The sequence below is a fragment of the Ovis aries genome, chromosome 19 (genome assembly GCF_016772045.2).
Source record: "Ovis aries strain OAR_USU_Benz2616 breed Rambouillet chromosome 19, ARS-UI_Ramb_v3.0, whole genome shotgun sequence".
NCBI lineage: Eukaryota > Metazoa > Chordata > Mammalia > Artiodactyla > Bovidae > Ovis > Ovis aries.
Genome location: NC_056072.1, coordinates 10,428,578 through 10,443,017, shown reverse-complemented (window position 1 = coordinate 10,443,017; position 14,440 = coordinate 10,428,578). Strand labels below are relative to the sequence as shown.

At 36.8% G+C, this 14,440-nt stretch overlaps 1 protein-coding gene across 24 annotated transcripts in view; it reads right to left on the bottom strand.

Moving 5' to 3' along the window:
• The window catches only part of LRRFIP2 (LRR binding FLII interacting protein 2), a 116,371-nt gene that overhangs the window by 59,171 nt on the left and 42,760 nt on the right, over positions 1-14,440 (bottom strand). For 12 of the 24 annotated variants that reach the window (XM_042235836.2, XM_015102228.4, XM_042235841.2 and 9 more), the window contains 5 exons: positions 13,029-13,115; positions 11,756-11,806; positions 6,220-6,276; positions 6,080-6,124; positions 877-918 (listed from right to left, as the gene is read on the bottom strand). In XM_042235836.2, coding sequence (XP_042091770.1) covers positions 877-918; positions 6,080-6,124; positions 6,220-6,276; positions 11,756-11,806; positions 13,029-13,115 — 282 coding nt within the window. The remainder of the gene's footprint in view (positions 1-876; positions 919-6,079; positions 6,125-6,219; positions 6,277-11,755; positions 11,807-13,028; positions 13,116-14,440) is intronic. The other 12 variants (XM_027958005.3, XM_042235846.2, XM_042235848.2 and 9 more) reach the window with 6 other exon arrangements.

Below are 14,440 nucleotides of genomic sequence, written 5' to 3'. Positions count from 1 at the left end.
TCTCAAGCAGCAGCAGTATCATTAGATAATACCCTGACATCCTTGGATGTAACTTCTAGGAGTCAGAGCCAAGTGCATGTGAGGGGATAGAAGACAGCAATACTACTAAACAGGACAACTGGCAGATAAGAAGTCCAATGTGGATACGCACCTTTGGTCTGAAAGGAGGAGATGCAGCTAGAAGGGGCCTAGCAATCAACAGCCTGCTCTACACACATCACCTGAAACATGCACAGCTAGATCCTGAATCAGTGATTACAAATTCACTTTCCTTTTTTTTTAAAGTGCATATCTTTCTTTTAGACATTATTACTCTGAACATAAGAGCTGTGGCAACGTATGGATACATTAACCCAAGAAAAACACACTACAAGTAAACTTCCTTGGCCAAAATGACATGCCATCAAAAATAAACCAAATCAAGCAAAAATGAGTGGACGGAACTGATGTTTCAGTTGTCACCTGAATCCTTTCACACCTGCTGGCTTGTGACACAGAACATAAAACATAGCAGGTGTAGTTGTAAAACATGCTGCTGTAGTTCAGTACATCTCAAAACACCGCTGGAAACATGTCTTCCAGGGCAATGAGTATGTGTCAGCTGGGTGACTCATCACTTTAAGAAAAGATACTACTACCAATCTTAGTCCTGAATAGGAAAGCAAAAAAGTTTTTATATGATCCTGAGATCCTACAAGGCAAAGCTATTCAAGTGCTAAATCATGCCACAACTGCACACTAGAATTTGCCGTTAGTCATATATTTCCCCCAAACATCACAGCAGACCCGTGAAAAAGTTAGACATCATCTAGGATTAGCATCACCAATTGTTTATAAAGTGTAACTAAATTTAACACAAAGTCATGCAATACATACTAATGATGAAAGTCTTGATGATCTATCCTTAAGAGCATCATACTGGATTTCAGGAAAAGGTGAAAGTTGGTTGTATTCCCAAAATCAGAAATACAAAGGCGGGGGGAAGCAACATTCATAAAATTATGAAAAATCCAGCACTACTTTAAAATCCCCAAATTATTAAACATAACAGCTGTGACATGTGAATTAAAGAACACTCTCCCCCTCACTCTTTCCTAGTATAGGTTATTGTTAAACTATATGTACAGGAAAAACTTGATGTTCTCATTCAAATCCAGAATTTATAATCAGTAATGTTCAGATGATTCACCCCAGTACACTGCAGCACAGAACACCCAAGGAAGCCTTTAAATACAGGAATTAAGCATCCTAACGGTCTATGACCATCATTGTCCATCATGTGGAACGTGGCAAAAGCAAGTCATGGAGAAGCAATGAAGCAGGAACACATAGCTATGATGAAACTTACCAAAAAAACACAAAACAAAACTAAAAGACAAACAACAACTGCAGCATTAAAATGGGGAAAGTTCCCTTGGATCTGCTTGTGCACACACCTGGAAAACATTCCTTCTCAAGAACTTTCCCTGTGAAAAATAGTGAACAAAGCTAGAAACTCGGTCAGAGCAAAGTGTGGAGTGGATAGTATACATATAAGTGGCATGAAATATAAATCAAAGAAAATAGGTATAGAATTTATGACAAGACCAGAAAGCCATATTTCCTGTAGGGTCTTTAAGAAAATAATATGTTTAGCACCACATGTCAAATCCAAGAAACCAAATTAAATAGTAACTAACTACTCAGATTTGTGTTTTCCTAATTTTTTTAAGCATTCTAGTCAGATTTTTTAAGCAATCTTGCCCAGAAGAGCAATGTATAAAACAAAAGCAATGAACAAGTTCCTCAGGTAGTTTGGTAAAAATATCTTTCTTTTGCAACTCTTCTACCCATTTAGGATCTTAGGGAACACTATTCAGAAACCTGATCTAAAGTAATGTTTTTCTAAATGTGGACTGCAACTCATTAGTAGTTCATAAAATCAATTTATGGGTTCAACCAATATAAAAAAATACAAAATACTAGAGTGGATCGTGTACAGTAAATATTATTTTTGTAAAATTTGTTTCTGTATTTTTATACACTTATATACATACAAAAACAGGTACATCTCTGCATATGAATATTGGATTACAGTGTAAAATGTATTCCTGTCATAGAGGCTGTAATTTTACAAAGCCTAAAATAGACTAAAAGGTAAAATTTTAAAGTATAGTTCTAATAAAGCATTAATATAATAGTTCAGACAGAACAAAGGTTTCAATTCATGCTTAATGAGATGATCATTCACAAAAAATAATGCAGAAACTCCCCAAAATGTATTTTATAAGTATAAGGCTAAGTGGTATAATTTTATCACTGGCAAGATTAAATTCAGAGAAAATGATATTACAGTAAATACTAAGAGGTACTGAAGCAAAATATCTGCATTTGCATACTTTTCTTGTATTATCATGAAAACAGAATATAAAGTGTTACTACACGTGTAAAAAAAAAATCTTGTTTATCCAAAATTTTCTAAAATGCCTAATGGTGTGCATTTGGTGGTAAATGATGTGCGTGGTAAAGTCACTGTGGTGAATGACATTTCACTGAAAATAAAGTTCCTTCTCTATGAAAGTTTTACCTGCGACTTCTCTCAGTTAACAAAATACCTTTTTTGTTTAAAAAAAAAAAAAACCCATGACCAAAACATGTATTACTCAAATCACACATTCTTGCATATAAGCTATTCCATCCTCCCAAACAGGTAAGTTCATTGAAGGAATCAGTCTTAGTTCTCATCCTCTCTGTAACACCTGGTCTTCTGCAAAAGCATAAGATTTGACAAGTTGAACTGAAAATGATCTACTTTGATTTTCTTTTTCCAAAATATAATGCAGAGCTCAGATAGTTTTAGTTTATCTATTTATTCGGCTGTGCTGTGAGGCTTGCAGGATCTTAGTTCCTTGACCAGGGATGCAATCTGGGCCCCAGCATTGGAAGAGTGGAGTTCTAACCACTGGACCGCCAGGGAATTCCCTCAGTTTTAAAAACTGCTGAATCTGGTAGGAAAATCCACAACTTGGACATCCCAGTTGCTACTACTGGTTGTACACCTGGTGAACAAAAAGAATCCTCCGGTATGTGACAGTTGGCATTTATGTTGTTTAAAACAAATGATTCATCAAAGAAGAAAGAACTGAGGGCTCTAGCTAAACAAAATATTTCCAAACTTGCTATTATAAAAAGTATTAAAAAGCAGGCTACAGAAACAAAAGTTCGGCCAGTGCTTGTTTCTGTGGGAATGGACCTATTGCTCAGGCCCCCGGGGCGCTGTGAGTCAGCAGCGACTGCACAGTACTAACGCTGCACATTTCTCTGGCTACACGCCATGAGGTCTTCACTGCTGGGTGTACGGGCTCTGCTCCAACGTGTCCCTGTAACGTCCTTCGATGGGTTCTTCCACAGAATTAAACAGTGTAGGAGTAAATGACAGAATAAAAAATTCCAAGCATATTAAAATTAAATCATTAAAATTATACTAAAGCCACTGATAAATAGGAACTAATAAAAAACAACAGTGAAGCTCTCCACCAGTGAAAACTGTGATGTATCCCTACCACTCTGATTCAAGATTACCTCATTTTCTAATTTCGGATCTCTTCCTTATAGTCTTCTTGAATTTCAATACATAAAAGCAGTGACCAAGCAGTCAGTCAGAGTTTTTTTTTTTAAAGGTAGATTGCTTTTTAAAGAAGCACTGTTTCAATTCTAAACTCAGGGCTTTGATTTAATCTTCCTTCCCCTTACCTACCATCTTGAACCATCTTGAACTATCTCTGCTCTTTTTATACAGAAAGTCCATAGCGTTGATACCATCTCTAACCCCACATAGCTTCAGGCAGGACACCTTTCAAAAAAGGCAGTTAACTGGACAAAAGGAGAGCTCAAAGTCCGAAGAATGTGGCATGAAACCATAAACACATCTTCCTCATATCCAAGTACTGCTAATGTTCATGTATCGAATATAAGGTTCAAAAGTCTTAGACTTTTTAATATACAGCTCATAAGTTTAAAAAAATAACTAGAAAAGAAATACCAAAACCCCAAATAATATAGCAAACCCCAATAAAATTCAGGTCAGGGTTTTAAGCCATCACATGTATTTTTACAGGGAACACAAGTTGTCTACATTTTCGGTATAATGTAGATGGTAAAGTTATTCTAAAAGGCAATAATTTGATGAAAATTTAAAACTCCCAATATTATTAAGTTGGAAAAAAGAAAAAACTTATATCTCAACTATATTTCTTTTATACTGTGTTATTAGTAAGCTTTCATTTCCAATCAGACATTTCTAAGAAAGTCTAAAAATTTAAATATTCTAAATGTACACTAACAGTAGTACTGAAGTCTCTACAAGGTAAAAATTTTACTAATCTTGAAGTTCACAGACTGCTTTTTAAAAATATTAGGAGTCTTACTTTTTGCTACCATACTAGCAAATTTTCATAACTACCATAATGAAATAAAATACCATTTGAGTTCTAGCTATATCTTAAATTTATTTAATGATGTAATTTCCATGAAATGAAAATCAATCTCACTTTATAGACACCGAGTAAACAATTCCTTATTTAATTGCAGATTTATTTTTTGCTTGTTTACAGATTTGTTTTAAAAATAAATTAGGTTGAACTTGGATGGCTTTACCATTAGGTTAAAGTAATATGTAAGTTTCCCATGCATCTTTACAAATAACCAGCTTGAAGACTGTGAACTTCACACTATGAACATTACAATAAGTCATATATTTTTTAAAAAAAGGTGAGATGGGATTATTTTCAAAGCCCTCCAAGCTCAACTTTTAAGCTTTTGTTAACTCCCTGTGAGAAAAAAAAAGCACTACAAATCTCTCTAGGGAGAAGCATGACAAATTTATTATCTTAAAGCTCTTTTCCTTTAAAATCATTCTTAAACCACTAGTTAGATTTCTATAAAGGCTTTTTAATATTCTCTTAAATCTAAACTTTTATAATCAACCAAAATATTTGATTCAAGTACTAGCTTACTAATTTATTCTAAAAAGACAGTAGATTATAGTCACCAATGAGAAATATAACCACTCCTGGGAACAACTGTACATTCAGAAAACATCATCTCGCCTGCCATTCGATTTAGTGCATATGCGTGTGCAAAATTTATGGGGAAAGCTGCGCTCAGCCAATATGCAACAGATTGTAACAAAGGGAAAATTATCTAAAAATAAAACACGGTCTTAAGAACGGAAGTGAATTAAAAATATATATATATAACCAGAGTAAAAGACTATTTAAGAATGCAAACATATCAATAACTAGTAATACCAGAACACAGTATAATACAGTGTATTTTCCAGATAGGAAAATAATACAAGATAGGAATATTATACAAGACAGGAAGAAAACTAGACCTGGGGATATTAACAAACACAGATCTTAACAAGAACAGAATTTTACTGATGAAAAAAAAATCTAGATATTAGCACATATACTATATTAATAATGTACAAATTAAAAGCATTGCTCTAAGGCAATGTGCTTTAAGCACAATTCATTAAGAACAGAGATCAGATTTTTTGGCACAATATGCAAGCCTTTAATGAATAATTTCTCATTTATTTTGATTTACAATGATGTACACTAAAAACTTGAGACAAACTACAAAATATTAATCAAAATATTGAAGCATGATCATTTCTATAAATATGGTAAGATAGGCACTTTAAAAATCAGTTCAATTTTTCTACTGAATAAAACTATAATTAGTCACCCATGCCCCCAAATAATAAATTTCATTAAAAAATTATCATTTAAAAAAATCTGAAAGTAGGAAAAATCTGAAAGTTAGAACCATGCAGGTGTTATTTTATAAAATCAATCTTATTATTTTGTGATGATTTTTCAAAATCAAAAGTCCTTTTATAGAAAAAAAGTAAATATACATGTTAATAGATGAAAATATTTATGATTTTAGAATTGATTTACTTATAATAATAATTTGAGAGAAAATATCACTTTCTAATGAAAAGAACTTTGCCAATATTTTCTCTTTTTTTTTAGAAAAGACAAAGGGATATAGCTTTGCTATTAGGGTGTAAACAACTTAAAATACCAACCCTGTGACTGCCAAGACTTCGAATGGACAATGCATCCTCAACTCCCTGATAAGATAAAAACAACATAGTAAAGGTGTGTGAGTGGCTGCAGCAAGCTGTGAGGAAAAGTATCAGAGGCAAGTCTGTAGGTTATTACAAACCAGAGAAGGACGACGATGACTGGATCTGTGGGAATACCTGGCCCTTTCCGACTCTTCCTGGGAAAGGAGAAAGTACATGGACAGTTAATTACTGAGCAGAGGGCTGCCTATCAGAACTGAGCACAGAGGTGAGTTTCCTCAAAGCTGAGTTTGGGCAGTCACATCCCTCCCTCAGTTGGAAGGGAAGTAGAAATCATCTCAGCAATGTTTTCATTTGAACAACTGTATGTATGTCTGGCCATTTGTAGAATGTACTCGATACATGACCAAGAGAGCTCAATATACCAAGATAAAAATAAGTAAGTATACATAACCAACAGAAATTGAGGTCAGCATTAGAAGCAGACTTTGATCTATTTCTTTACGATGTTAGTTTATGCAAGGCAGGAAGAAATGTTTATTACAGATGTGGTTAACGGTGAAAACGTATTCTTTTAAAAAGGTTTGGGTTATAATTTTGTGCTCATTGCATAAACTTTTTTTCTTTTACCACTCTACTGGGAAAGCAAAGAACAACTAAACGAAATAGCCCCTGACTGTGTATTGTTAATATGAAAAACTACTTATAATTATGAGAAACTGAGTAAATACTTTAGAGTTGATAAAGTTGCTTCAGAAGCTATGCCTTATGAAGATTGTAAAAACAAAACACATACAAAAAAACCCAACTGACTAAATAAATTTAATTCTAATTTTTTCCATATTCAGCTATTAGCACTGTGGCATTAAGTACTCAGTCATGTGAAATTAAATGACTAGTCCCTAGAACCTAATCACCTGTAAGAAACTTCCGATCTTTCAGAATTTCAAAGTTTGGAGTGTCAATTCGCATTGACTAAGAATCTACACACAACTGGCCAACTGGGTTCACAGGTAACCGACACCACTTTTCCCAAAACACACCCAAACTTCAACACCCCATGACAAGACAGCACAATTATCACGCAGATGGGATAATTAGATGTGGCTCCGCCTGATCATTCACTGTGAATCCAGGGACAGTAATTCAACTGAAACACCGCAATTTAGTGCTTTGTTTTGGTCATGATCTTTGAATACAATTCCAAAAAACGCCTGCTTGTCGTATGTTGTGTACACTGATGCATCTGATCCAATCTGTTCAGAAGTCTGTTTATATGTACCAGGATGATTCAATAATTCAATATTCAACATGGTGTTCTGATCTTTAGGAATTCATCACTGATTCACGGTTTTGTTATGTAATAGACACATGTAATCTGTAAGAAGCCAAGCAAGTTTCTTTCCTCTCTTTGACTATCAGGTGATGTATCACAAAACTTTGGGGGGCACGAGTGTTAGCCCAGCAGGGTAGGAACAGCTTACTAAGTGGTAACAAGTTCTAGGCTAGTTAGCTTTGTTAGTTGAAGTTAATTCTGTGTGCCCCCTCCTAGTGTTATTTGGGGTACCAGGGGGATATATCAATACAAGGTTTAATGTTCAATCTTCTCTTTATTCTATCCTTTCTTTTGATTCCGCCTGCCACACAGGCGCACTTTTAAAACCTGCCTCTAAAGAGCACATCCCATTAACGATGCAGCAAAGACAGATGAATTCATATTTATCCTTAATTATGCCTATTATAAAAATAACTCTAAATAACAACACAGTAAGTATCGGAATAGCTTTAGATTTACACAGCTTTCTTTTTAGCACCATTTGGGGAAAATGACCTAATGAGTTCAGAAAACTACAGAATAAAGTATAAGCCCATACAGGCTGGCTAATTTAAAGTGACAGAACACAGTTTATTCCATAGTCATAAACTACACCTGAAGCCAGCACTGTGCAACAGGCCTCTCATCAGCAGTGGAAATGCGCCATGCTTGTGCTGTCTGATAGGCGGCCACCAGCCACAGGCGGCTACTACGCATCTAAACGGTCAGAAGTGCAACTGAGGAACGAAATTTTTAATTTTTATCAATTCAAGCAAGTCGAAACCTAATTACCCACATATGGCTAATGGCTACCATATGTACAGTGAGGCAAGCTCAAAGCAAATTTTTATTACACCAAAAAGACTCCAAGCACATATTTTACTAAGAGTCTGCCATGGAACACTACTCTTCCACAAAAAGACAGGCATTCCACGTGGTCTTTAACTACTGCCTTTATCTGGAATGCTACCGCACAGTGGCAAATAGGGAGAAACAGAAGGAAACCCCTGTGTGAACCAAAGACCCCAGCACCAAATATAGAATTATTTTTAAGAGCTAGAGGATCCTTAGAGGTCATCTAGTCTGATCCTTTCATTTTATAGTACATAAAACAAAAAACTGCATCACAAAAAGGTTAGGGGTCAACAAAGTTGGAAAGCTGGACCAGCATTCAGATCTTCTGACTCACCATACCACTGAACCAATCAAGACACTGTCCTACACTGGCCAAATCCAGATTTAATCACACAGAAAGAACATGAAGAAAGGGGCAAGGTATCCTAGTTTTGTACTCTGGAATACAAAGAAAGCTTCATTTCCCAGGTATTTCTAAAGGCATATTAAAACTGCCAAAAGGCTTTTTAAAAAATTAATCACCAGAAAGTCAATAGAAAAAGATTTCAGCAATGTTCTTAGGTACCATTTACAAGGCAGACTATCCCTCTCTTGCACAGTTCAGAAGACAAAATATTTTCACTGTCTTGGGAATCCTTATGAGTATTAAGGATGAATGAACAGGACAATGCCTTCAAAGAGGGGTATCTATCTTTTAAGCCTTCCTGGAAAATTATGTTTGATACATTTAAGTTAGATAAATGGAAGTGAAACATTCCCTGTTTTCAAAAGTTCTCTTGAAGGTTTTTTTTTTTTTTTAAAGCTCACAGCCCTCTGAATACACCTGGACATATCTGACAATAAATATTTGATTCAAGGTTGGAGCTATCCCCCTCAGTTTTTTTAAAAATTAATTCACTTTTTTAAATTGGAGTCTAATTACTTTACAACATTGTAGCGGCTTTTGCCATACGGTGACATGGATCAGCCATGGGTGTACATGTGTCCCCTATCCTGAACCCCCCTCCCACCTCCCTCCGCATCCCATCCCTCTGGGTTGCCCCAGTGCACCAGCTTTAATGCCCAGTTTCATGCATCGAACCTGGACTGGCGATCTATTTCACATATGCATGGTTCAGTGCCATTCTCTCAAATCATCCCACCCTCGCCTTCTCCCCCAGAGTCCAAAAGTCTGTTCTTTATATCTGTGTCTCTTGCTGTCTGGCATATAGGGTCATTGTTACCATCTTTCTAAATTCTATATGTATGTGTTAGTATACTGTATCGGTGTTTTTCTGACTGACTTCACTCTGTATAATAGGCTGCAGTTTCATCTACCTCATTAGAATGGATTCAAATGTGTTCTTTTTAATAGCCGAGTAATAATATTCCATTGTGTATAGGTACCACAGCTTTCTTATCCATTCGTCTGCTGATGGACATCTAGATTGCTTCCATGTCCTGGCTATTATAAACAGTGCTACAATGAACACTGGGGTACACGTGTCTCTTTCAATTCTGGTTTCCTCGGTGTGTATGCCCAGCAGTGGGATTCCTGGGTCGTATGGCCCCCTCAGTTTTAAATTAGGAAACTTCACAAACTGCATTTGCTCTTTCACATTCCCAACACATCACTGCTTCAGACACCCAGTTTACAGCAGTACTGGCTAACCTAAGACTATCTGGGGGCCCAGAAAGACACAGGCCCTTTCCTTCTTGGTCCGTCCACCTCCCACTCCACCATTAGCACCCTCGGATCCCTTTGAATTCCAGCTCTGCCAACAACTAAAGTTGTTCACTTTGCCAATCCTTTATCACCTACCTATAAAATGGAGAGAGTGGATCTGTCTTACAATGGGGACTGAACACGTATGTAAAAGGTATGAGCACAATGCTGGCACACAGACAGGCACTCAACATGAGCTTCATTCCTGAGCCTCATGCTCCCGTGTTCCCTATTCAGATCCAACAGCCCACTCACGGGCAAAAAAGTGCTACAATTAGGAGAAAATTTTAATATAGGAAGATTCTTCCTTCTAGTCATCGATAACCCAATTGTTTGTCTATGCATTATTTACTATAAATTTATTAGTAATTTATACACTGTGATGCTCACATGCCAACTTCTATGATAAGTTCATAGACAGAAAGCAGCCAGAAAGACAAGGATAGGATAAGAAGTTAGAGGAAGAATCAGTTTGAACAAACTGCCAGAAAGGGTCGGAATGTTAGTTATTCTATCTGAAATTAAACCCCACCTTCTCTGCCTGTCCAAATCCTACCTATTATTAACCCAAACTGCTCCTTTCAACGTAAGAATTAAATATTAGATTTTTAACATAGGCTTTTCCTATTTAATGCTTTGATCTGTCCTAAGATATTAAAATCCTAGGCAATTTAATTTGAGACCTATAATACATAATTAATTATAAGAGGAAATTAATATTTCCACTTTGGCAATTAAGAATTATTTCTCTTAACTCATGCAAAAATATTCTTAAGACATCACCAGTAATATTAAGCCAGTTACATGCAGAAGACACTTGAATTATAAAATAAGATAGCTTTAATAAGAAAACACACACATACATGAAGAGCTGCTTAATTTTAAGTAACCAAAATCTTTTCTCTCTCTTTTTTAAAATATCACAATGAGAAGTATGATGAAGTTTTAAAATTTGTACGTAAATATAATCATAAATATTTAAATTCTGGTTATACCTTAAAATGCTATTCTAGAAGGGATTTGCTTATGAAAGTTGCTTGTTAGGCAGCAATTAAACAGTGGTTCTTAACCTCTTAGGGATCACAGACTCCTTTTGAGAATCTGATGATAAAATTCCTGTGGCCATTTTCACATGAAAACATACACATACTCAAAACCTGGCATGAACAGTCCTTACCCCATCCGCCAAGCCTATCCACACACCAAGCTCGGAACCCCTGCAATCAGAGGCAGCTAGGGCACTCAGCAGCACTGACAAAAGCTCAAAGTTAGCAATGACTCACAGTAACTCATACATTACTGGCTGAAATTTGCTCTTGCAGCTAACAAATTTGGGAGTGACAGTCTAAGACTTGAAAGGAAACTGAGAGAACTAACAACATAAAAGTAATTTTCAGAGGGGATGAAAGAATGATTTGGTTCATCTTTCTATGAAGAACCTGATATAGCTTTTTAAAAAAGAGAGAAAAGAAGAAAGGGGCAGGGGAGGAGAAGGCGGGATGGAGGGGGTGGGCAAATTTTAGGACAGAAGAACAAATCCACAGAGAGAAAACACATTCATCTACTCAATCTTTCCTGGTCAGGAGCATTTATGAGATGAGCGTGAGGCTGTAACTACAACGAAAATGGCTGGACTCTGAGCACACATTTGGTCCACTACAGGCAGAAGAGACACTCTCTGACCTTTAGGTTCAAACATGGCAAACACTCCCACTTGGCAAATGATTAGTCAGTGTTTTACTTTGAGATTGCATATTTCAGCAACTGATCACAACATGCAGGGCAGGCGATTCCGGCCTACCAGCCACTTCTGAATCTGTCCCCATTTCCGGTCAAAGGAATGATGAGAGTGCTGCAAATGCAAAAGTTTCACAAACTCAAGTTTCCAACACACTGCCTGCTATGGACAGTCTTAAATTAAGCACACACATTTGTCCTGAAAGGCAATGACTGTTAATTCAAAGTTACACATTCAAAATACACAACATACTAAGCTAAATATGTTCAGTCTGCAGCTTACAAATAAAACTTAAACTTAATAACTCTATTCTTACAGTTCACTACAATTTTAGGAGCATAAAAGACAGTGCATTGTATTGTAGCATTTCATCTCAAGCCAAGAACTGCATTCAATATTTGAAGCTATGAGGTAAAAAAAAGAAAATTAGCAATACATTAACTGCTTTTGGCTTTGTTTTTGAGCTGTGACAATATGGACTCTATACACATCTCTAACTCATTAACAGAAAATTCACCACAAACCTCAAAATAAAGTGTTTAATATTGCCCTGCAGCTTTTCTCCCCCTTTGAACTAAAACATCAGAAATGGTTTTTATGGGAACTTTCAAAGTCAGGTCAATGTCAGAAGAGTAAAAAAGAGTATTTGTTTTCTTTTAAAGCAGCCCAATTTCTATATGTCTAATTAGAAATTTTTTCTTTTTTGCTTTTCCCAGTGATAATTAAAACAGATGGAAATGTATTAGCCATACAAAAGTGTAACATAAAACTAATCATAATCCCACCATAGATAAACCAAAGTACTGAGAATGATCACTTCTTTCCAGTAGTTTTTGATCTATACATGGATACTAATTTTCATAACACAAGACTAGAGTCCTAAAAGTGCTATAATTGTGGGATTTTTTTTTCCATTTTCTTACACGGAGATTTTCCTCCATTATTAAGTATGCTTACAAACTATAAGGCTGTATGATTTCACAGAACTTAACTATGTAGGTATCACAATATAGTCAAAATTCTAGGACATTTAGGGCTATAGTAAATAATTCTGTCATCTCTAAGCCTTCTCTGGCTATTACAAGGACTTTATAACACAACAGTAACTTATGACAAGAGGTGTATAGGTATCTGCTGTTAATTTCAAACAAATATTGCACTTAACTTGCTGACCTAGAATAGCTCGTCAAAACACATACATCAAGTTACTCTATTCCCAGTATTTCAAAAGGAACCAGGTTTACTTCAGAAGGAAACTAGCCACGTATTGATTTTGGGTGGGGCGGGGGGGGGGGGTGGGGAACACCACAAAATCAGGGTTATTTCCCCCAATTACCTCTTTTTGCTGCCGTTCCAGTTCTCTCATGCGGATATCTCTTGCTTCTGCCCGGGCAGCCCGTTTTGCTGCCAGTCTTGCCTCTGCCTGAAAAGTAATAGAAAGATTCAGCTTTATTTAAAAACCAGTGCTTCCAGCACCACACCTCTAGATCAGCCTGGAGGATAGAGAGCCAAACAGATGGGGACACGGGGTTGTCCACCAGCAGCCTGATGGCCTCCTCAGTATACACCCCTCCATAACTCACTTCTTTTTCTAGTCCCAGAGTCTCCTGAAATCTGGGCCTTTATGCACAACTTGACGACATATTCAAAACAGTTTACACTGTTCATTGTAGGTTTCTCCAAACTTGCTTTTTCCAGAATTTCTTTCCCCATCAGTTTAATCATACAAATTAGAAATGTCAGGGCTGGCTGGCCCCTATTTCACTGTGGGTATCGCCAATATTCACTCTCCAAGTGCTGTCAATTCTTGACCAACTCTTGGGTTGAGTTTCCCTCCAACTCATCTCGCTTTCTTTATGCTCACTATTCCTGCTTATTTCAGGAACTCTTCCTCTCTGAGATACACTTCACATGCCATCAGATTCACCACTTAAAAACATACAATTCACTGGGTTTTTAAGTATATTCACAAAGTTGCACAATTATCATTACCATCTAATGATACTTTCATCACCCCAATACCCATTACCCAACTCCAGCCCCTGGCAACCATCAGTCTACTTTCTGTCTCTATGAATCTGCCTCTTCTGGACAGAGCATATAAATGAAATCATATAATAAGAACTCTTTATCTCTTGGACACTGCAACTGCCTCCAAATCCATCTACCTGACTCCAGCCTCGACTCCACAATTCATCATCTATGTGGTCACATGACTGCCAGTCTGCCCTACAAAACACATTTCTGATCAAATCAATCATTTTGCTCTGTAAAATACTCCAGGAGCTCCCCCTCACTCACTGTTAAAGCAAAAATTCCACAGACCAGCACAAAGAGAAGACAGGAGATGAACAGCAAAAAGAGAGATGAAGTTTCTCCCAGTCAGTTCTCTGCCTTTTTTCCCCCAGTTGGCCCCAGCTTCACCAGTTGCATCCACCCCCCTCCATTCCTGGACCCCATCTCCTGGGCTGGGAGGTTCAGCCTCTCTTCACAGACTGTTTGCTGGCAGGAGGTATTCTCCGTTCTCTCTCATTCAGCGACCACACTACTTTCTATTAAGAGTTCCTCCAGCCCCTCTGTCACTACGCACACGCCCCTACTGTGACTTATTACACTGTGTTAAACGTATTATATGGTATTAAAGCTTCTGTCGCCCCGCTTTCATGCCTCGGTGTCTGCTAAACAAATAAGACATTTCCAGGCCATGGGCCAGTGTATCAAGGAAATGAGGCAACAAAACAGCCTGAT